The 24923-nt window shown below is 32.4% G+C and overlaps 2 protein-coding genes and 1 pseudogene across 2 annotated transcripts; 1 reads left to right on the plus strand and 2 right to left on the minus strand.

Annotated features, from left to right (window-relative positions):
• Positions 1–153: 153 nt before the first annotated feature.
• LOC128189036 (uncharacterized) lies at positions 154–12024 on the plus strand. The gene is made up of 3 exons (XM_052860443.1): positions 154–321; positions 5311–5511; positions 8290–12024. Exons 1-3 carry the CDS (start codon positions 228–230, stop codon positions 9384–9386), a joined length of 1392 nt encoding a protein of 463 aa, XP_052716403.1. The 5' UTR covers positions 154–227; the 3' UTR covers positions 9387–12024.
• Positions 12025–15340: 3316 nt separating this feature from the next.
• Positions 15341–17839, minus strand: LOC128190572 (complement C1q subcomponent subunit B-like). The gene is made up of 2 exons (XM_052862666.1): positions 17622–17839; positions 15341–15858 (listed from the first exon to the last, which is right to left on the minus strand). The coding sequence occupies exons 1-2, from the start codon at positions 17815–17817 to the stop codon at positions 15452–15454; spliced, it is 603 nt and encodes a 200-aa protein (XP_052718626.1). The 5' UTR covers positions 17818–17839; the 3' UTR covers positions 15341–15451.
• A 4156-nt stretch (positions 17840–21995) lies between these two features.
• LOC128186780 (complement C1q-like protein 3) lies at positions 21996–24511 on the minus strand (annotated as a pseudogene).
• Between the last annotated feature and the right edge of the window lie 412 nt (positions 24512–24923).

The raw sequence follows: 24923 nt of genomic DNA on the forward strand, positions 1-24923 counted from the left end.
TTCCATCGAAAATTATTTCTATGTTTCTTAAAATAACATCAAATATGCTTGAAGTAAAATAATCATGAAAAAGAATATCTTAAACAGACACATTAATTATCAATCTTTAAGTACTGAAAATTTTGTTCGGGATCGTGGAACAGTACAATTTTCACAGTTTTCATGTAATGTAAACACGTGTGTGTTCCAGAATATGGAACATTCAGTTGTCATGTACAAGCCAGAGGATGTACGTGACATGTGTGAAGGGACACAAGAAAAGGATATGGAAAATTGACAGAGGTTTCTTATTAGCGATTAGTTGCATAACAGCATCATTATGTAAGTTATTGTTTTGTCCTTCATTAAAATTATTGATTTCTACCGAATTTTCTCCTGATAATAAAGCCAATCCTTCCGTGATCTTCAAGTAACTCACCGATTGTATTTTAGATGATGAAATAAATAAATCATAAATCAATTGCGTACATGTTATAAGAATTTTTTGTAAGTATCTATGCTTTTAGCTGCAATGTGAATGGTTGAAAAAAAAATCTGAAATATCAGCTGAATAGAATATGAGCTAATATAAGATTATTTGAATTGATGTTTAATTTGATATTTTGCACCTAAAATGAAGAGTAATGTATAACCTTATTGTTATTATCATGATAATAAGAGTTGGTATACACTTTAGTTGAGCATTGGTTATTTTCCATTTCCTATAGCAGTTTTGTATTGATAATGATGATAGGAGTGGGGTCGTGGAATGCTTTAAGGGTGAACTGATATTAGGACGGGGTAGATGCATATAAGTAAGAGTGGGACTATTTACTAAAATTTGTGATGGGGTCTAGGGAAGGGGATAGTTATGATACAAAGTCATTTATGTACTTTTACTGCATTAAAAAACTAATTACATGTACCACGAATTTCTGCATTAATATGCCTAATAATATCAAATTAATATCGGAAGTTTTCAAGACAACTTCTTTGGTTATTATCTAGAAGTATGCTTATTCATAAATAGTAAAGTTTTATAAACTATTATCTTTGAATGCCACAGCTAGCCAAGATGTTGCATATATCAACCTTTAATTCAAACTGATTATGGAAAAGCAATTTGAATTTTTTTTGACTGGTTCATTGTATTGAAGACATCTAGATCTGTTTATTTTAAGTATGGTATATCTGTTCTAGTTCAAAAATATTTACAGAAACATATGGACTAGTTTGTGACCTCATACTTTTGCTTCTTGGTTGCAATTGCATTTTGTTTTAAAATATTAATGTGTGCAATTATTTAAAGAAGACAAACAGTATTAAAGGTCAATTTATGGGATTTTCCACCTGCAGAATAGCTAGAGCTTTTTTATTTGGGGGGGGGGGTGTTGGGGGTTGGAAAATCTTTATTTCACTCGTGTTTAGTGTATCACATATAAGTAATGGAAATATGTACTTATGCCAAACATATGGATATTTTGAATATCAATTTTTCAAACTGAAATTTTTTGCTGGATTTCCTGCTCCCTCCAAGAAAAAAAAATAAAAATACAATCAAGGTACAATAAACATGAATAGCTGTAAACTTGGCGTTAGTTATGTTTGTAGTTACAAGATAATACCAGGAAATCTAACTGTGACACATACATCCTTTCAACAAGCAAATGATGTTTTGTGTGCTCATCTATGTTCAAGCTCTTTAACTATCATGTATATGAGTGAACAAAGATAACATCAATATGAGGAAAAAAGTTTTTTTTGTATATGAATTCTGCTCTTTTCAAAGAAAAATTTGACCATGAATAATATTTTTGGTCAGATTATATCAGTATTTATTATCAAAACCGATTTGGTTTGACTTTTCCTATAGCGTCACGATCATTTCTGTCAGCTACGTCATGCATAAATTATACACGCCGCCGGTGTGAAAACTATATGATTGGTTAACTCCTATTTTTAGGCCGAGTTATCAGTATACGCTTATGCAATGCCAGAGCTGAAGGATTTCTCAGAACAGTTTATTTCCCCCCAATATTATTCATTCAAAATCGACTACCCCGTATGTTTAAATTCTGTGCTAAACTCTCTCTCTTAAACTCTCTCTCTCTCTCTCTCTCTCTCTCTGTAAACGGGCGTTAAACCATAGCCTTAAGCTACGATCCAGAGTACGGCGTTATAAAAAATATAATATTTAAAAGTTGCATGTGCTAAGCGTTCATTTCATGTAAATACCGTAAATGTATATTGCACATGTATTACCTACTTACTTGCCAGTCAAAGTGATAGGTATGAATTCCTCGATTTCTACATCTTTCGATCGGCAATCGACAGTCAATAAAAGTATTGAACGATGGTGTGAAAGAACGAGACGGATTTGGAGAGTGCAAGGAGGTTTGTACATGTGCGTCTTCATTAGGCAAGTGTCCGATTCGTTTCTCTTCTGTTGCCCTATCACTTTCGGTGTAAATATATATACTAAAATATCCACAAACCATTTACTGCAGATTTCTTTATTTTACCTGTCTCTGAACCCCCGATCACCCGCTCCATACATGAACACTGGTTTGTTTACATACATAAAAAATACAGTTCTTGATCCGCTTTCCGAGTACGGTTAAAGGTTGTTAAATAGGAGAAAGTTTGGGGCGGGTAAAGCTACAATTATTAACAGTAGTAAACTAAATGAAGAATTATTTAAATGGATTATTTGCACAAAATGTGGTATGGTATGATGTAAATATTTTTAAATAATAGTGTTATTTTTATACGCGGCAAATTGCCGTAAAGTTTTTTTGTACATGTAAGTATTGTATGCACTGTAGCTTTATATTTTCTAACCCAAAATTTATACACAGAGCTACAGCTCTATATGTTATGTACCGTATGTATTGTTTTATCACAAGTGTACACTTTCGAAAAATAGCCCAATTTCGACAGTCACGAGTACCCATGGGAATTTTTCATTCTCTGATATGTTGTTGTTCTGTCCGTGCATAATTTAGTCTTAGTTAACCAGCAGCCAATCAGCGGTAAGCTGAATCCACCAATAAAAAAACTGTGGTTAAGGTGCGGGTATTGTTTATGTATGACGTAGCTGAAAAAGTTGAACGCGACGCGATCGGAAAAGTCAAACCAAATCGGTTTTAGTAATATCACATGTTTATCTCAATATACGGTGGATATCACTCATTGGATAAATTTATTATATTCCACTGTGTGTTCTTACGCCATGTGATGTCATAGTTAAAACATTACGTAGGTTGAGGCGGTTGATTGACGAAGAATGAAAAAGTTAAAAATTAATCAATTTTACTTGAAAAGTGTGGAGTTGTACATTAAACGGCATTTAATGTCACTGTATTTATTTCTTTCATGAATTGATATGTTCGGAAATGAAATGTTAATGTTTCTTTGTTAAATGTTCAAGGAACTTTTTTACATGTGTAAAGTTGTTGACGTCTTGCAGTAAATGTGTTGTGCGGCTCACGATTATAACTTTTACAGAAAAGATTAAGGTTTAACAAAAGACGTGGTAAAACATGTGATAAAAAGAATCTCTCATGATTTGCGATGGTATATGATTTTTATCCAACTTGTTGTGTGTTTTCTATCCCCTCGCCAAGGCTCGAGAATAGAAAACACAAAACTCGTTGGATAAAAATCATATACCATCGCAAATCATGAGAGATCCTAAATATATATCAATAAATGTATGCTGTTTACTTTAAAATCCAGATAGTTAAAAGGTAAATATGCTGATCAATAATGATTTCCTCAGGTTTATGCTTGAAAACATATCATTTGAATTTGTTACTGTGGTAACCTTTAAAAGATTGTAAAATGATTGAGATATTAGCCATAGGCAATACATTATATTCACTGATCTGCAAGGTGTTTGAATCCATAACATTAGATTTACTTTATGGGAGTATTACTGCATTATTTTATGGAAAAAAAAAGTATTTTTACCATATGTGCATGTGTGTAAGCTGTTGTAGCAAGATTATTCTATCTAAAAGATGATCTCACTAAAAAAATTTGATTTGTACCGATATATAAGGTCTCCAAAAGTTTTGATAAAAACCCCAATAAATTCTTTTTTTTAAAGCTTATTTGTACAATCCTTTAACCAATCATTTTAAAACTGAAACTTTCCTTTAAGTTGCAAACTGAAATTTGCAATTTAATTTGAAGAGAGTTGGAGAAGAAAGAAAATACAAGACCATCACTTGTTAATTATTTTAATCCATGAAATTCAACTTACTTTTAATATCAATGTTTATTCATATATACAAGTTTATGAAAATGGGAGTTAATTCTTCTGGTTGTTATTCAGTTCAAAAACCATCATAGATTCTTTCTTCTTTTGGAGAAAACTCACTGCTTGTCATTGGGAAAGGATGCATTTTCAGTTGAAGGAATTATTTATTTTCTTAAATCTAATAAAAAGTTGCTTTATCTAAAAATAATACAGGATATAATTTCTGCGTATTCAATAATTTGCAGTATGAAAGAGATTGTGGAAAAAAGCAAAATTAAGATCATCGCTAAAATTACCAGTCTTATGACAGTCTCCTTTTTAGTTCACCTGAGCTGAAAGCTCAAGTGAGCTATTCTGATCACATTTTTTGTAAATACCATATATTATGTATCAGAATATGTTAGAATTTATATAAGGATTCAATTCATACATAAATTGCTGCATAGCATAAATACTCTGTTTTGTAGTGATCTGTAGTGGGTTAAGAAATTTGAGAATATTTTAAAGAAATGGTTTTAATAATAATACATTTTTTAACCATAAACAATCTGTTAGAAATATATAAATTATATATTATTCTGGAAACACTGTTAGATTGAACACTATTCTTACAGACCATGTAAATACTAACAAATGGGGCTATAGATGTTTTGGTGGTAGAAAATGTCCAGAATAATTTCTGAATCAACTGACATTTGAAAGATTTACCAGTTAGGGTATTTTATAATTGGACTCAATATTATTTTTCGGCCTTTAATGCAAATGATTTAGATACCCCTCCAGAAGATAAGGGTTTACTGATTTATGTTATTTGTTTGTTCTTTTTGCCTCAATGGTAAGGCCTAACCAGAAATGCAAACTATACTATACATCCAGTACCTGTATTTTACTCTACTGAGCTTAACAACTCACGTGTCTGTATTTTACCTGATTGAGTTCAACAAGTCATGTGCTAAGTGTATGCTCATTTACTGTATAAAGTCATGAGAATTTGGATTTAAACTGTAAATCGTCCTGCACGACAGCTCGTGGCTGCTTTCAGTGCACAATGACTTTGTTTCTTGCAGTGTGCGTTGTGCTCCTCCATAACCAGATATCTACCTCTAGCAAAGTGAACAATGGAAAACATGTATCCCCATTTCTCTCCCGACATATCAGGAGTGCTCTGCCCACAGACCTCAACAAATCTCCATCCAATGACTCGCAGCCTCCCCAGTGGTTACAGCACTATTGCTTTGGACAGCCAGATACAAGTTCATCTACAGCAGGTATGAGGGTGTGATTTTAGACATTTATTGACATTTTTGAAAGTCACCTTGTTCTCAGGGAAGAAACCCAATATTTGAGACAACCATCAATGTAAAGTACCTGATTAGATATGAAATTTTTTGGTTATTATCTCATATCAGGTATTTCATTTTTGAATGCTTATAAATGTATTAATATAATTATTTTTTTAATGTGGATGTTTATTAAAATAAAAGGTTTAAAGTGTGTTGGTTCTTTGATGATCATGTAAGAAAATATCAAGTTTTTTAATCATATTTCATAGGAAGTAAAATAGAATGGTTTTAATTTATGCTGCAGTGTACCAATTATTCAATACATGGCTATGCATGGTTAGCTGGGTAGTTACGAAATGCTTGTCCTTGAAATGATGTCACATGATTTGATATAGTCCTTGCAGTGATGTCACATGTTTTGACAATAGCCTAAATTTGTGCTGCAATCTGTCATTCATTTGATAACAATCAATGGAAATGCATGGAAGTGCAATGTATTTATAACAATACACTGATGTTCTTCCATGCACTTTACCTTGAAATGGTTTTCAGTATTTTTGTGAGCGATTATCACAAACAGATACAATTTACATGTTACTTGGCAAAATTTGTTTAAATAACATTTCAGTTCTTGCCCTACATGTATAATAGTTTGTTTGGCAAAACTTACAAAGTTTATTTGATCATACCATTTACCTGATACATCACATATTTTTTCATTTATAAAACCATGCAGTTCTAATGATTTTTACTTGTATTGGTATATATGTAATAAATAGAAACCAATTGTCCACTAAAATAGTCAGAGGACTATGTGCAATATTCTGCATTTTTCGCCCCCAAAATTAAAGTTTTTTAAAATGCTTTAAAAATAAAGTAGAAGATAGTTGAAATCATATCAGAAATATGGGTGCAAAAGGTTATCACCACAGTGAAGTCAATGTAGAAATGACGTCATGAAGATTGTATTCTTTTGATAAACTGATGTTTTGTAGCAAAATATGGGTGTTTTCCGAGGGTTTTCGACTGGAGAACATAGAGCGCAGGCTTGCTCAAGCACCATTTTTTATAATGTGTATAATTATACGAAGAAAAACATATTTTAAAATCATACTTGAGCAGACCTGCGCTCTATACTTCTGAATGCAAAATGTAAAGAAAAAATGACGATATTTTCATTTGTTTGCAAAATTGCGGGAATTTGGTCATTTAGGTCACGTCATAGACAATCTAATTAAAATTAGACGTTCTGAATCTGCTACCACTTCTCAAACAGTAGCTTTAGTGGTAGCGGATTCAGAACGTCTAATTTTAATTAGATTGCGTCATAGATAAACATGCAGCAAATGAACAATGATGACTAAAATCAAGATTGAAGTGATAAGCATTCTCTGTACAATGATTTATGAAGATATGATTTCCATACGACACTATCTAGAAATTGGTTAAAATTGGGGGAGATATTTGACCATACCAAATATAGTCCTTTTGGGCTTCAGTAATTTTTAAAAGAACAAAATTAACTTGCAATCTTTTAAAAAGACCACACAAAAATATTCATTATCATGAAAAATATAAATTCTGGAAAAATGCATGTGCAAGCACTATTATGCATGACATTTGCATTGGCAGTCTCTTAATTCCTTTTTGAAGTTCTGTTTGTAGAAAATGTAATAATCTAAAACAAAAAGTATGCTAAAATTTTCAAAAAATTAAGAAAATGATGCTACAAATTCCTTGAGCCCTGGCTTGATGGTCGTCGCCTTTTTAAAACTGTTTTGAATTCTTTAAGAAGAAGAGCTCTAGTATATAAAAATATAGAAAATACCTAAATTTAAAAGCTACATTATTTGGATTATTTTACAATATGATAGTTAATATCTTAACATCGTAAAGATTACTTTGAAATTAACTGGAACAATATTGTTTAAAAATTTTGTCCAGAAAAGATATCATATGCAAACTTGGGGGCTGCATTGACATGTGTTTGAAAAAGGACATTGACCTAATATATAGCCCCTGAGTGAAATGACAGGTAGTTTGTATCTGTTGGCACCTGCTGACAGATTGATAATAAAAAAGGACGTAGTACTGAAGCACCCCCTCTTTTTATCTGTCCCAACAGAGCAACCAACAGAGCAACCATTCATGATGGTCTCCTATCTCTCTTTGATATTGAGAAATATAGAGTACAACTGCACCTATAAGTTGCAATGTCTGGATGTTTGTGGCCATTTTAAGATAAATTAATATGAATTTGCTTGGAACAAAGAGGTCTGCATAAAAATATAAGAGAAAATTTAAAATTTAGACCTTTAATATTTGCAATTTTTTACAATATAACAAATAACTTAATTGATGGCTAAAATTGTATTTAAAATCTTACAATAGATTTGATGGGCAATTTGTTGAGCATCCAGCCCCTCAAACACCATTTTTAATGTAAATATACTATTGGTGTGCGACCAGTTCTGGCCGAATACCATTTCTAGCCAGTGCATTGTTATGTCATTTTTCGTATATTCATTCATTTTTCATATTTCATGTGTTGATAAGATAACGTAGCAATGCATTGGCGAAAAATGGTACACGGTCAGAACTGGTTGCATGCCAGTAGGGTACTTAAAATATGTCAATGAGCAATATTGAATTTTAAAGTGAATTTCTCATTCTGTTTTAAATTCAAAGAATGTAAAGTAACATTTTGGTTTTAATGGCTATTTATTCACTTTTCCTATTTTGATTTATCAATAACCATTGTAGGTAATGCTCCTGAGGGATTTGTTCTAGAGCAGGTCCATGTTGTTCTTCAGCCAGGAATCACATCCTCAAAAGACGACTTTAACTGTGTCAGTGTTCCAAACAGCAGCCATCAGCTGGCAAACCACACCAACCAATTCCTGAAACACACATCTCTTAACAAAAGTTTCCGAAACATACCCACTGCAAACAGCAGTGTTCATTGCCTGAAGGAGGAGTTACATCCCCTGGCGCATCTTCAGTTACATGAGTTAGGAAAACTGTACAAAAAGTTTTATATTGAGAAATGGAATCTTGAGAGCAGTCATGTTGCTCCAAAACATTTCAGGCTCCATTCTTTGGACAAGGGAGACAGTTTATCTAGTCTAGTGTCCTTTATGCATGGCATTTTGCCACATATTCATTTTCAGAATATGATTATACATAAGGCAGATGCAACAGTGAGAAAATCAAACAGCAATAATTTAAATTTGGAATGTAATTTTAAGCATAATTTAACTGATCACCTCAGCAAGCATTTCGGTAAACTTTCAGAAGACTTTCATGGACTAAAAAACTTTTCATCTATTGTCTTGCCAAATATATGCACTTCATTGTCTCAAAACTCTAGAAATTTGACAACAGAAGACACAGTTCAAAACTCCATACTTCAAATAGATAAAGGAATGAAATTGTGTAGTAGCCAGAAAGATTGTCAGTATCTTGCTGATTTGCATACATACTCATGGTTTAAATTGTTTGTCAAAAGAGTTAAAATGATGAGTTCAAAGTTTGAAAAAGTTTTTATCTCAGCAGTAGACAGGACATTTTTATCCTACTTGATGTCGTCATTCAGATATCGCAATGTGAAGGCTACTCACCCAGGGTCGCACATTACCATTGAGATATACAGAAACCAGTACGAAAAAGTGAATCCCCACTACCTGAAAATACTGTACAATGGTATCGATATCTCACATCAGATTCCATTGTGTACAAAATTTCCCTCCTGGAGTTTATGTAAGCTCAAGTATTTTGTTGATTTCCAAAAGCTTAAGTACAAATCCTCATTTGAGTCCAGTCCTAATATACAGAAAAAGTGCCATTTCTCTGTGTTATGATATAAAAAAATATGTCATATGATCAGTGGTTTTTCAATTTACAACTTTTGTTGACAGTTCAATTCTTTGAGGCATTATATTATACTTTGCAGGATCAGTAGTTCTTTTGTTGTTGGTTCAATTTGAGGCGTTACATAGTTAGTGATAAAATTAGTGGCCAAACTACGGTACTTATGTAGTTCTACTTCTGAATGTACGGTGTAGTATGTTTTGTGAAGTGGACACATGCTGCTAGAAATATTCTATTTATACTAAATTTGTAGGCAAATTTTGGTCGTGTAAATTTTTTTAGACTTTTGCTAAGGATATATACCAGTATCTATCATTTTAATCTTAAATATTAAATAGGGCTCAGATATTTCTAAGGAGGTATGCTACAACTTTTCTGTATAGAAGTATATGATGTTAATCAGTATAATGTATTTTTGTGCTAATTTTAAAAATATTTATGAGAAAATTTTTTTTTACAGAAATGTGAGCTAGCTGTCTTTTCTTTTGAGATTTAGGAAGGAAATTTTTTTCCAATGTCATACAAGTTTAAGATGAAATATTTTCTCCAAATATATGCACCCTTATTTTCACGTTAAAAAGAAAACCAATTTCAAGTACTTAAAAAATTATTCCTGATAAATAAAAATCTTACTCTTTTCAAACTATAAGATTGAAAAATTGTTATAAAATATGACTTGTCTGTTGTTTTGCCGAGCAACATATTGCTTTTATGGAATTGCAACATTAGAATGGTTAAGTTTATTAATTTATCAGATTTATTTATTAGCAATGAATGATTTTCTTAGTTGGCAGTTATTTACCAGTAGGTATAAGGCCAAGGCCAATTTGAACTGGTTGTGTTTCAAATATAAGTCCATTTGCAGTTTTAGATAATTGCTCTACATTGATTATCATTCATCACTCATGCAACTGATATCATTTGATAGTGTTCATCGTTCATCAAGAAATGATGTGTTTTGGAAAGATATTAGATATGTAATTCCTGCACTTGGTTCAGATTAAAAAAAAAACTCTGGATACAATTATGAATGATGATTTTTAATTCTCGATGTTATACATTGAATTTTATTGATTGACTGTACATCCTTTATGTATGAAGCATCTACGCTTGCTGAAGGAGCAAATTGTAAACTGTTGGCTAGCGAAGATGTATGGGAAGATGATGTCTAATTCTATAACGTCGAGTTTTGAAAGTGACTACTTAGTTTTTAGTTTGAATGTATTTTACATGTAAATACATATTGATGCAAGAACAAACTATTGGGATTTTTTTCAATAGACATTAATATTGAAATAAGTGTTGATGATACCTGTGGTTTGTATTTTATAAAGTGAATCAATTGTAAATCAATCATATTAACTCATTTCCATCTGTAATTTTATTGTGAAATGGTGCTTTCCATTATTTGTTTATGCGTAATATTTTGATAGTATTTTTACAATGAATTCTATTGAATTCAGTATCAGATGTATTAATTCAATGAAGAATTTATTGTTTTTAATTTATTGCATTAATGTTGTTTTAGTATTCTTTTTAATTTATATTGTTTGCGAATTCTTTTGAATTCAATACGAGATGTATTAATTCACATACAGTCTCTTTGTTTTGTTTTGGAAGGGCTTGGATCTCTCTTTTTCCTATATATAATTTATGTTGTGTAATCCAAAGCAATGTTTTTTTATAACTACTTGTAGCTGATAAAGTGTCTGCTATCATAATCTGATCAAAGTATTTGAACAATTTAGGATTGAAACAATGTTTTATATCAGATCTTGAAGCAGAAGGAACAGTGAATTTATCTGCACTATAATTATTTTTTGCTTTTAATAAGATTGTTTAGAGAATCTCTTATAATATAAAGAAAGATAACTCATATTATATTATTCAGGGACAACTTGCTGTTCCATCAATGATTTTTGAATAATTGCATTTGATCTTGAATTTTGCTCAAACATATTTAGTGAGATATACCTGTAGAGTTGTAATATCAACTTAAAATTTGTTTGTTATATTTTAACCAGATAGTGAGTAGATTCCCTAAATTTAATCCTTATATTATTTAAACAATGAAATGCTTTACTTCGATGATTCATGTGGGTTATGAAGGTAGAGATCGTTGCAGAAAACATTTACATAACCTGCGTTATTGCAGAAAAAAATTATCTAACCTGCTAACACGGATTATATATTTTTTCTGCAATGTTGTCTTCTTAATATTCCACATGAATCACCAAAGAAAGCATTGTATTGTTAAAATAGCTTGCCGTTATTAACATTCTTTTGCCTTAAAATCAGAAAATATTCATACATTTTTAACAACAGACAGTACTCGTACTTTAACAATCAATTCAGGTGTTTATATATAATTTTTGTAATCAATTTCAGTGACGATTTTGATATGATCAGACTTAAAAGCTGTATGTGAGTAGTTTTAGTATGAACAATTCAGGTAAATGCCGGTTATAGAACTTATATTGAGTATGTTGTCATGATCTGTTGTGGAGTTGAACAAAGAAATTGTTAACTCATCATGGCGTCACAAAACAATGAGGATTGTTGCTTGTTATTGAATAAAAATGAGTGTTTGTTGGTGGTTCTAAATCACAATAAACATGATAAAAAATCTATTTTTTTTCCATTTACTATACTTAAAATTGTCTGAAACCTTGCCTAAATAGTTGATTAAATGCTTGAAACATATTACAGAAAATGTAATTTTACCTCTGCAAAAGTTGGGAAAGAAAGCTATACATATAAAACTTAATAGATCTCAATGTGAACACCAGGTCACGTGATCCTCACATCAACAGTGTGTTTGATGATGCGACCTCTAAATATAGAATGAACATAAAACTTTTTATTAATGCAGTGTAAAAAGCATCTGAAACACAGTGTTATTGATTTTTATGGCGTCGAGCGAAGCTCGAAAGCCATCTAGGGATCGTACGTCCGGAAGTTACATTTTTAGGAGCCAAACAACTCAAATGAGTGCAAAGTTTTCGTATGTGTTTCAAGAAAAATAGATGACATACTTCAATTTCGAGCAGAACTGTACGTCAACAAAACAAGTTTGCAGATTCGGAATGGTTGCCGTCTTTAAAAATGTTCACATTTTATTGAAAACAATATGTCTCGGTTTCAGCGGATGAATACACTAGCACCGAGACACATGCGATAGCTGGGCTTACATACTCAATTTGGTTATGAAATGTACTAGCCTGCAAAATAGATGATTTTGTATCCATATCGAAATTGACAATGCACAAATGTTTGATCTTGTAGAAACAAAACTTCCTAATCAAGCGATAAGTACATCTACATAAACCAACTAGTGAACTACTTTCACTTTGTAAACAACGTGAATGGGTGCTTTCTTTTATCTACCCCTGATCTTTTCGGCCCGTGTCATTTGGATCCTTGTGAATTTTAGATGAAATTGATAATAAGAGACAGAGTGGTTATCAGCAGTATACAATATATAGAATTAAACACAATAATAATTTAAATATTTATTTCCATATAAATAGAGAAAAAAAATCTAAAAAATTTTTAACTCCTAAGATATTACTATAAACTTAAATTTTCAATTGAAATTCAAAACTTTTTAAGAATTAGGTGAGCAAATTTGTAATGAATTGTAATTTTATTAGTTATGTGATAAATAACATTTTCTATTTTTTTTGAAAAGAATTTTTTTTGATAATTTATGGAAAACAAAATACCAGCTTTTGAACTTGGTCATTTTTTGGCAAAATATTGCATATAGGGTACCATCATTGTATGGATAAGTCCTCCTACAGTTTTCAAAATAGGAAGTTGTTCTTTTGCAGATCAATTAAACATATATCAGAGGTATGCATATTGCTAGGATTTTGATTTTCGATAATTTATGAAAATAATACCAGCTTTTGAACTTTGTCATTTTTTGGCAAAATATTGCATATAGGGTACCCTCATTGTACGGATAAGTCCTCCTACAGTTTTCAAAACAGGAAGTTGTTCTTTTGCAGATCAATTACACATATATCAGAGGTATGCATATTGTTAGGATTTTGATTTTCGATAATTTATGAAAAAAATACCAGCTTTTGAACTTAGTCATTTTTGGCAAAATATTGCATATAGGGTACCCTCATTGTACGGATAACTCCTCCTACAGTTCTCAAGATAGGAAATTTTTCTTTTGCAGATCAGTTATACATATATCAGAGGTGTGCTTATTGCTAGGAGTTTGGTTACTGATAATTTATGAAAAAAAATTGCTTGTATTTTGGTTACTGATAATTTATGAAAAAAAAGATTTAAAATTGTAATCTTATATAGTAAAATATTTAGTGCTTTCATTGTGTTGAGGCCATATACTAAGAGGGAATATAAATCCATGAAATAAATATAGAAGTATTATCAAAATGCTATATCATCTTTGGTAGTCGCAAGGAAGAAATAAACAAATTTTACGGATTAAGTCTGGTTCTGATACACCATGTACACCATAGGCTGACATAGAAAATGAGACTAACGAGACTTGAAAGTATCACCGGTTTATTTTTGGGATTACATTTTACTTATAAGACTAGATGAAAATCCATGTGAAAGATTTCTTCTAATAATTGTACATCTATACTTAAGGCTTTTTGCCAATAAACTAAAAAATGCCTGCACCAGAATCACTGCTTACACTTGTGGTATTTCAACAAGTGTGATGTCCGTATGTTACAATTGAATTTTACCTGATAAGTAATTATTGTAAAATTAATCAAAAACCTACTTTCATTTACGATAAACCAGCTCGAAATAGCAAAAATGAGAGTAAGATGGTGGATACGCTTTGGCGGATCCAATTCAATGTGAGTGAGCATTAAAATATATACTTGCAGTGAAATAATATTGAATGATTACATAAACAGGGAATATTTATTTATTTGAAACTTACATGGATTAAACATAGAAGTTAAGATTTGACAAATTCTTAATAAATGAAATAAGGCAATTCGTTTCTTATTGTATATCTTTTAGTATTGATAGATGGAAGCTAGCGAAGCGCGACCGCTGGGCTGGGCTGCGTTCAAGATCGTAGCTGCTACGTAGGGCTAGGTAGTTGAACGGTAAGCTAGCCTAGCCGCTACGTAGATATTCGTAGCCTAAATATTTTATGCTAAGCATCAAATTCAAGATGGCCACCTTAGTTACCACTTTGTAAAAAACATGAAATCTTTTTAATAGTGATATTTTGTTCATCCTTAAAGTTATTATGAATTTTGACGTGATTGTATATTTACACTTGAAATTAACAAATTTTGTCGATGTAATAAGTTTTTAGTTGAATATTTCCAACTTCAAATCTGAGACTTAGCGGCTAACCTAACGGTCCGTTCAATAGACCTAGATATCTACGACCTAGCGGCTAGACTAGCTGCTACGATCTTGAACGCAGCCCAGGCTGGTGAGAGAATGAAGTAACCATGCAAGAACGCGGTTTATCTAATTCACGTCATGGCGAAAAGTGTAGGACGGGTTCATTATGCATCACTGGCAGATATTCATACTTTGGATGGGACATCTTTGGTAAATAAAAAAAAGTTATTAAATAGAATGGAACAATTTGATGCAATTTTAGTTTTGGGCGAAAGAATTTATTTTCCAGAAGGGATGTCCAGGAACTCGGTTTGACTAATTCACACCATGGCGGAAAGTGTAGGGCGAGTTAACCAACGGGCACATACTTTGGATATGACAACTTTGGTTTTAAAAATGCAAATTAATATGCATACTCTGGGGTTTATGATTTCATACATTTTTATATCATGATAGATTGATAGTGAACCTTACACATTAATTAATTTGTAAACAACGGACAGACTGTGTTCTAACCGGTCTATATGAATAAATAATGTATGCATGAAACGGGAAAGTTAAATTGGAGGGGATGGGGGGGGGGGGGGGGGGTGACCACCTTCAACAATTTTTACAGTGTAAAGTGTTCATTCCCGCACTTGCGCGGGATATCATTTAGTATATTTATCATTTTACGAGTGCGTGTTCAAAATTGTTTTCAAACAAGACGGTTTAAAAGAAATCCTGAGAAACAGGTTCCACTGTCTTGCGCATTGATTATCACCGCGTTAGAGTCTCTGTAATGACGACACCAGATGTCACTTCCTGCTTCTAAAACTACATTAACGGAAGCAGAAGACGAATGATAGTCCCGACTTCCGCTGTATGAATGAATTAGTCTTTGTCCGTCTTTCACCATCTCCACAAAAATGGCGTTATCGACCAAGGAAATTGATGTCAACGACATTTGGTAGAGACCTTTCACTGGTGCCCGAAAAATACCGTGACGTGGGTCGTACGTATTACCGACGTTTGTGATGACGTGGTCGTATATAATCGTCTGCAAAATCCCAATAGATGTGTCCTTCGTTAAACAAGCTGTGAAAGCCACGGGTTGGATAACATCTATAAATTTTAAATGAAAAATTATTTTTTCTTGCAATGAAATCAAAGCAAATTAGAGAGAGAGAGAGAGAGAGAGAGAGAGAGAGAGAGAGAGAGAGAGAGAGAGAGAGAGAGGACCGTAATGTTTTTGTTTACATGACAATGTTTATTTGGTTTGTTTTTTAATAATAGAATGATAATAGAATAATAATAATAATAGAATTGTTATAGTTATAGAAAAGCCCTAACCACGAAGCCTAATTAGTGCCATAATACTGTAGCCCTTTTCACAAAAAATCTTACGATCGATTTTTATCGTAAGTGAAAACTTAAATTTTTGTTCATTTTCACAAAACATCTTATAAATTTCTTACGTGTAAAATTTGTCGTAACTTTACGATAGTACATACCCTCTCGTAATTATTTCAAAACTGTAAACAATAATCTTATTATGTAAAATATACAAGGAACACAGCTTAATATAATGTTTTGAGCCAAATTATACCATTATTTCGCATTACATAGCAGTTATTGATGAAAAAACACACAAATAAATTCTCAAAAAAATTTTACGGCAAATTTTTCTCGTAAGATTTTCCTACGTCATACTAAACACACATTGTGATTGTGACGTCATATTTTGATTTCTACTACATTACATTGATTTCACTCGATGTAAGTGGTAAATAATATTACTTATTAGGTTTGTTACTGACTGTTTAAAGAAATTTGTGGGGTCGGTAAAGTCCATAGAAGGCGAGGCGGAGCCGAGCCTTCTATGGACTTTATCGACCCCACAAATTTCTTTAAACAGTCAGTAACAAACCTAATAAGTGTTTTGTTTTGTCGAGGACCTAAAGTTTGATATGTAAACAAACGTTTGTGTAGAAAATCAGTTCAAATAACGTTACGTCCGCCATGTTGCGCTATAAATTTTGACGCTTGCCTTTTAAAGAAATTTGTAAGGCACCTACGTAACGCGTTTCATCCAATGACGTCGCGACATTCTAGTCCGAGGCAAAACAATTTCAGTTGTGCATCCTTTTGTAGAGAATGTTGGTTTATCTTTACGTTTCTCCTGTTTTATAAGAATTATTAAGTGAATTCAAATCGTTGCTAGGGAAAGAATAACTCGTAAGTAAATTCTTAAGTGAAACCTGCTACGAATGCGTTCGTGAAAAGCACCTAAAATTTCTCGTAAGATATTCTTTAGTTGAAATCTTAAGCAAAACCTTAAGATTTTTTGTGAAAAGGGCTACTGGAGCCTAATTAGTGGCCTAATGTTGGATGCCCAAGATGGATTAGGTGTCTTCACACCTAGCGATGGTCCTAACACAGGAGCTTTATGTCGTAAAAGCACCCCAACTAGGGAGCCTAATGCCTTAACGGGTTTAGCCTAATGTGTTAGGTGTCGGGCATCTTCGCTAGCCAAGGGTTTACGATCCGCTCTTCTCCTCTACATGTACAAGAGGAGAGGAGCGGATCGTAAAACCCTTGGCTAGCGAAGATGGGTGTCGGCCGGCGGGTAGATCTATATAAGGAGAGAGATAATGTGAAGTGCCAGAGAGCCAGAAGCGAGAGAGCAGAGCGGATTGACATTGGATGTACATGTACTTTACTACATGTTCTTTAAATACACTTGATTTCAAAGTCTTAGATAGATTTATAAAGATCAACTGGTTCCTAAAATGCAACACATAATCCACAATATTTTGTGATCAATAAGTATTTACTCTAGGTTTCTTAAAACAAAGAAAAATGTCGCAGAGATATGTACTACGTACCCAGTGATTTTCGTATGTTGGCTAGGTCTGACAGAACATTGTTGTAGTCTCGTCTGAGGGTGTTCAATTCCTGATGTAGAGATCTGATGTCGTCACTCGATGACGTGTGGGTAAGATTGAGCTGGACTGACACTAAGATGCAAAAGCATTCCAATACAAGAATCTGGTATAGAACAGTTGTTGTGCTTCCTCCCATTTTTAGGCGATATACTCTTCGTTATCTGGTTTTTATAACCCATATATAACAAATATCAAATAATGACCTATTTAATTTTTATCTTATTGTACATGTAACTATATTTGCTTTTAAAGTGAGGAGCTTGTGAGTTTTTGTTTGATTTAAGAAATGAAGATAATAATTTTTCTATTGATCGACGTATCAAAGAAAAAATTGACCGGAAAACTTCATCAATGCGCGTAGCGCATTGATGAAAAAGTTTTCCGGTCAATTTTTTCTTTGATACGTCGATCAATAGAAAAATTATTATCTTCATTTCTTATCATTTAATAAACATTTTCAAATAAAAAAATGTGAAGTGTCATTGATCAAAAATGTAAATAATGTAAATGAAGCGGCGCGTATGAATACAAAACAACAACAGCAACAATATTCAAAATGGATTCGCCTTCAGCTGATGCAGAGCTACTGGGCTGAATTTAATGGATTAAACACAAAAAGTGAGTTAAAATCTGAACCGGCTGAATTGAAAACGAAAGGAAAATACATGCGATAGCTTGTGATATCATTCACTGTGCAGAAAAACTCGTATAAAATCTAGTTTTCATGTGAGATCGCTGGAATATGCAACTGGACATAACCATCCAAGGAAAAGCGACCGTGGACGAAAATAGCTGATATGTCGACAAAGAATAGTATGTATAAGCGACTTTTGTAAACTTTGTGGTAACTAGATAGCCAGTGATGTACTTAAATGGTATATATCTGCCGCTTGGAATTCACCGAAGGAGTTGATGCATTACTCATAGCTTTTCTATACGACGCTTATTTTGATGACCGATCATCTACGTGTGTAAATTTAAAAATTATCGTTACCAAATTTGAACAGCAGTGTTACCGTGAAAGTTTATATGCCTATATGTTCGTTATAATATTGAAATCCTGAAAAGGAACAGCTAGCCAGCCTCGCTGTAAATGTTGATTGATCTCAAGCAGACGAAATCGTGAGAAGACGCTTAATTTTCTATTTCGTGAATCAAACGAAGTGTTTTGTTTATTTTTTGACGGTTAAACTTTCAAGTTTTTATATTCACAAGTTTGCATTTTGTTTGCTGACAACAAAACAGACAGAACTTTACATTTTGTTAACAGTGTTTATCTTGGAAATTCCCGTTCTATAAATAGTGTTAGATCAGAGCAGTTGAGAAAAGTAGATCCGGCGAAAATTTTATTGATGCAGGTATCATTTAATATTTATTCGTTTGATGAGATATCGGCTCTTCTGATTGGTTGAAAAATTTCTTTGATACCTGCATCAATAAAATTTTTGCCGGATCTACTTTTCTCAACTGCTCTGATCTAACACTATTTATAGAACGGGAATTTCCAGGATAAACACTGTCAACAAAATGTAAAGTTGTGTCTGTTTTATTGTCAGCAAACAAAATGCAAACTTGTGAATATAAAAACTTGAAAGTTTAACCTTCAAAAATAAACAAAACACTTTGTTTGATTCACGAAATAGAAAATTAAGCGTCTTCTCACGATTTCGTCTGCTTGAGATCAATCAACATTTACAGCGAGGCTGGCTGTTCCTTTTCCAGGAATATTATAACGAATATATAGGCCTATAAACTTTCACGGTAACACTGCTGTTCAAATTTGGTAACTGTAATTTTTACATTTACACACGTAGATGATCGGTCATCAAAATAAGCGTCGTAAAGAAAAGCTATGAGTGATGCATCAACTCCTTCTGCGCATTCCAAGCGGCTGATATACCATTTAAGTGCATCACTGGCTATCTAGTTACCACAAAGTTTACAAAAGTCGCTTATACATACTATTCTCTGTCGGCTTATCAGCTATTTTCGTCCACGATCGCTTTTCCTTGGATGGTTATTCCAGCGATCTCACATGAAAACTAGTTTTAATACGAGTTTTTCTGCACAGTGAATGATATCACAAGCTATCGCATGTATTTTCCTTTTGTTTTCAATTCAGCTGGTTCAGATTTTAACTCACTATTTGTGTTTAATCCAGTAGCTGTGCATCAGCAGAAGGCGAATCCATTTTGAATTTTGTTGCTGTTGTTGTTTTGTATTCATACGCGCCGCTTCATTTACATTATTTACATTTTTGATCAATGACACTTCACATTTTTTTATTTGAAAATGTTTTATTAAATGATAAGAAATGAAGATAATAATTTTTCTATTGATCGACGTATCAAAGAAAAAATTGACCGGAAAACTTTTTCATCAATGCGCTACGCGCATTGATGAAGTTTTCCGGTCAATTTTTTCTTTGATACGTCGATCAATAGAAAAATTATTATCTTCATTTCTTAAATCAAAGAAATTTTTCAACCAATCAGAAGCGCCGATATCTCATCAAACGAATAAATATTAAATGATTATCTTTTACCGCTATACAGTGTATGCTGTCGATTGAAATAAATGCCATATTTTTTAAAATTACTCGATTATTATCGGTTTCAAAATTGTTTTAATATATTTAAAAATTGTATTAATATATAAATTTCAATTCACATTGGGATGATCAACAAAGATCTTTTTTATGGAACAATAGCGGGAGAGGATCTGAATGGTTTGCTCACTCCGAATTTTTGCTCAAAATGGTCTTATTATAGACCCTATATACTACCACAAAAATAAGAATTATTTGCCAACAAACGCGAAATGATGAGGAATTTTATAAACCTATCCTAACCTGTTTTTTCATTCGTCAGTGAGATATCAAATTTTTCTAAACATGTTAGAGCGATATTAACACTTGAAATGCAAAAAAGGTCAAAATAATACAATTTTGCCTTATTAGAATTTACAAGTTGTAGCAACTTTATGCGCATAAAATTGGTGAAAAATGTCTATTATGATAATGTCTAATTTGTCTGCTATGAAAGGCATCAATTAAAACAGTTTGTCCAAATTTGAATACTAACATTATTTATCTTATTATTAGTTTATCGAAATTTGAATATTAATATCAGTTAAATATTGGTGTTTTTTTTAAAGATTTGAATATTATTTATGATATACAGTTTGTCTAGATTCCCATCAAACTCAAATAAAATGATGGGCCATAGATATAAGTTTCAAGAGATACGGTTTTGAAAGGCTTCCAAAAGTTGACTCTGAAGTTTCTAGCCTTTTTCTAAACAATTGCTCAGTTTTCGCTTAACTCCTTACACACTTAAATATGACTTATCTTCTGTAAGACTATATTCCTGAATATAAAAGACAAATAAAATTAATAAAGTATATTGGAATCAAACCTTGGCATGTGCTGCATATTTTGATCATTTTCTTTCTTTTTTATAGAGAATCTTTCGCAAGAAGATACTACTTTGTCAAAATTATTAATGTCTGAATTCAATGTGATTTTATTATTGGATTTCGTTTATTAAAGAATTATTAATCTATGAAAGTTGATCTGTCTGGCACTTATTTCTTCAAAAATTATTTTTCTAGTATATACTCTATCCTAAAAGGGCAATTACTTTATCATTTAGATACATTGAATAGTTTGTGGCTAAACCGGTATCTTTGTAGTATAAATTTTCCCTAAAGTTGAAAAATATGTATTTCAAATCAACTTGCATTAAAATAAATATATTTTGATGTAATTTATATATTATGCAAGGCATTTATAATTTTACTAATGATTAATTTATTTCATCAGCGACCACTTTTTTTACAGTAAAAAAGAAGAGGATTACTTTTTGATACATTGATAAAATGTTCATGATTTATGCCTGCAGCTGTAATCTACAAATTGATACAATATAATTACACCACTTACAAGGTTGGCTTGTAACGGCGCTCTGCGTACATCGCATTACTGAAATAAAATCATTCTTCTTAGGTTAAGAATGGTTTTTTTTATCTGTTAACTGTATCAAGTAAAGATAAAACTGTATATTTTTTCACTGTAAAATTTGAATGATTCCTGATGTATTTATACAGAACTCCTCTCCTCAAAGAGTTTTATATTGTCTCAACATGGTCTTAATTGCCGTGGTTTGCGACGATGACATAGTAATAGACTGATATGAAACTCGGTTATTTTATCATCTTGGTTCAGACTATGTACAAAAACCCCCGCAGAAGAATGCTAAGCTTCCACATAAAAAGACCACGTTAAAGAAAAAAAGGACATTTTTTCAGAATTTACTAGTATCGTTTTACATGTACATTTAAAACCATATGGTTTATAAGAAATCCCGAAAAACATGTTCCGCTGTATTGCGCATTGATTGTCACTGTGCTAGGGCCTTGGTAACGACGACACCAGACATCATTTCCTGCTTCTAAAACTACATTAACGGAAGCAGAAGACGATTGAAAGTCCTTACTTCCGCTGTACGTATGAGTTATTCTTTGTCCGTCTTTAACCATCTCCACAAAAAGCTCGCTACCATAATAGGAAATTGATGTCAACGTCATATGGTAGAGACCTTTCACGGGTGCCCGAAAAATACCGTGACGTGAGTCGTACGTATTGCCAACGTTTGTGATGACGTTGTCATATCTGCAAAATCCCCAGAGATTTGTCCCTCGTTAAACAAGCTGTGAAACCCACAGGTTGGAAAGCATCTACAAAGTTTAAATAAAAAATAATCTTTTCTTGCTGATTGATTTAATTAAAATAAAATCAATGCTAATGAGAGAGAGAGAGAGAGAGAGATTTACTACGTACCCAGTGATTTTCGTATGTTGGCTAGGTCTGACAGAACATTGTTGTAGTCTCGTCTGAGAGTGTTCAATTCCTGATGTAGAGATCTGATGTCGTCACTCGATGACGTGTGGGTAAGATTGAGCTGGACTGACACTGAGCGAGTTCGATCACAAACCACGGTCTCCGTAGTTCGACTAAAATGAGATTGAACTCACTTTAGTCCGACTAAAATGAAACCGTGGTCCAACCAACGAAGAGTCTCTGGTCTGTCTCTGGTCAGGTAGTTTAAAGATGGCGGCGGAAAGCGAAACCTCCAAAAATTGCTTTTTTTAATCAGCACAACATGCAATGTATTAAATTTTAGCGCGCACACATATGATTTAATGTGTTTACAAGGTATTGATCGTCTTTTTCATGAACAGTAATATTATGAGTAGCAATTAACATCTTTCTCATTTTTTTTAACCAGACATCGACCAATGTGCGTTCGAACACGGACATGCGCACCATAAGTTTTCCTTACTACCGTGGTTTAACTCTAGTTAATGATCGAACTCGCCCACTAAGATGCAAAAGCATTCCAATACAAGAAACTGGAATAGAACGGTTGTTGTGCTTCCTCCCATTTTTGGGCGATATACTCTTCGTTATCTGGATTTATAACTCTAATTTCTTAATAGCATATACCAAATAACGACCTATATCATTTTATCTAATCGTACAAGGAACTGCGTTTGTTTTTGAAGTGAGGACTCCGAATTTTCGCTCGTAATGGTCTTATTATAGACCCTATATACACCACAAAAAGAAGAATTATAGTTTATTCCCTGAGAATAAGAATTATTTGCCCACAGACGCGAAATGATGTGAAATTTTAAAATACTATCCTAATTTGTTTTTTTACTCGTCAGTGAGATAATATCAAGCTTTTCCAAACATAGGGTGAAATTTACGTTTGAAATGCAAACAGGTCTTAATAATACAATTTTCGCCATATTAGTATTAGAATTTACAAGACTTTGTGCGCATAAAACTGTTGAGAAACGTCAATTTTTTTTAAAGTCTGCTGTGAATAACTTCAATCAAAAACAGTTCGTCTTAAGCTTGATTTGAATATTAACTTTAATTAAGAACAGTTTATCTAAATTTAGAAATTAACATCAGTTAAATATAGTTTGTCAAGATTTGAATATTACCGCCACTCAAATACAGTTTATGTAGATTCCCTTCGAAATCGAATGAAATGATGGGTCATTAATGTAAATTTCAAGAAATAGGGTTTGGAAAGACTTCCAAAAAGTTGGCTCCGAATTTTCTTGTACTTTTTCTAAACAATTTCCCAGTTTCGCACAATCCCTTACACACTTTAATTTGACTTAAAGGCTACTTATCAAACAGGATCTTCATGTAAGAATGTGTCCCTGAATTTAAATGGTAAATAAAATTTAAAAACAGTGTATTGAGTCGAATCTTGACTTGTGCTGCATATTTTGATCCCCTTTTTATTTTCTTTAGAAAATTTTTCGCAAAAAAATACTTCCCTGTCAAAATTATTAGTTTTTGAATTCAGGGTGATTCTATTGGATATCTTGCTTAAAACAATTATTAATCCATATATTTTGATTTGTCTGGCATTTATATCTGCAAAAAATTGTTTTCTACGCTGTTTTATTTTCTAGTATAAACTGTATCTTAAAAGGGCAATATTACTTTATCATTGAGATAGTACAATAAAGAGTTTGTGGCTTCACCGGTATCATCGTAGTATACATTTTCCCCAAAGTTGAAAAATATGTATTTCAAATCAACTACATGTAACATTACATGAAAATATATATATGTAGACGTATTTTAATTGAAAAACAAATTTTAAACAAAATACGAACCATTTTTTGTAGCAGAATTAATTCGACCAAGTGGTACCCATTAGAACCCGCTCGTCTTGGTGTGAGACTCGAACCCCTTTAACTCCTGGATCATCACTGTACACCACCAATGAAGATCTCTCCATGCTGTTCGCGTTAGACAAAATTACACTGTAAACTTTCCTATCTGGTGTTCAGTATGCTTTCAATGCATTTATAATTCATTTTTTTGGCTAATTATTAATATATTTCATCAGCAACCACTTCAAAAAGACACATTTTTACGGTAAAAAAAGGGGAGGATTAATTTTTGATATATTGATAAATGTTCATGAGTTTTGCCTGCAGCTGTAACCTAAAAATTGATACAATAGAATTACTCCACTTACAAGGTTGGCTTGTACCGGTGCTCCGATTGTTAAAGCAGTGGGGTGCAGATTTCCACGGAATATTTATCTTAAAATTTACATCGCATTACTTATATAAAATCTTTCTTAAGTTATAATGATTCTATTTATGACATATATATGACCAAACATTTGCCACTGAAACTAAGTG

The sequence above is a fragment of the Crassostrea angulata genome, chromosome 6 (genome assembly GCF_025612915.1).
Source record: "Crassostrea angulata isolate pt1a10 chromosome 6, ASM2561291v2, whole genome shotgun sequence".
NCBI classification, from domain to species: domain Eukaryota; kingdom Metazoa; phylum Mollusca; class Bivalvia; order Ostreida; family Ostreidae; genus Magallana; species Magallana angulata.

Bases quoted from the DNA above. Each gene is read 5' to 3' on its own strand.
- LOC128189036 (XM_052860443.1), top strand. From the start codon at position 228: ATGTACGTGACATGTGTGAAGGGACACAAGAAAAGGATATGGAAAATT. The intron at 322-5,310 runs GTAAGTTATTGT...TGTTTCTTGCAG, and splicing joins TTGCATAACAGCATCATTAT to TGTGCGTTGTGCTCCTCCAT. The intron at 5,512-8,289 runs GTATGAGGGTGT...TAACCATTGTAG, and splicing joins TACAAGTTCATCTACAGCAG to GTAATGCTCCTGAGGGATTT.
- LOC128190572 (XM_052862666.1), bottom strand. From the start codon at position 17,817: ATGGGAGGAAGCACAACAACTGTTCTATACCAGATTCTTGTATTGGAA. The intron at 15,859-17,621 runs GTACGTAGTACA...TAAAATTTATAG, and splicing joins CAACATACGAAAATCACTGG to ATGTTATCCAACCCGTGGCT.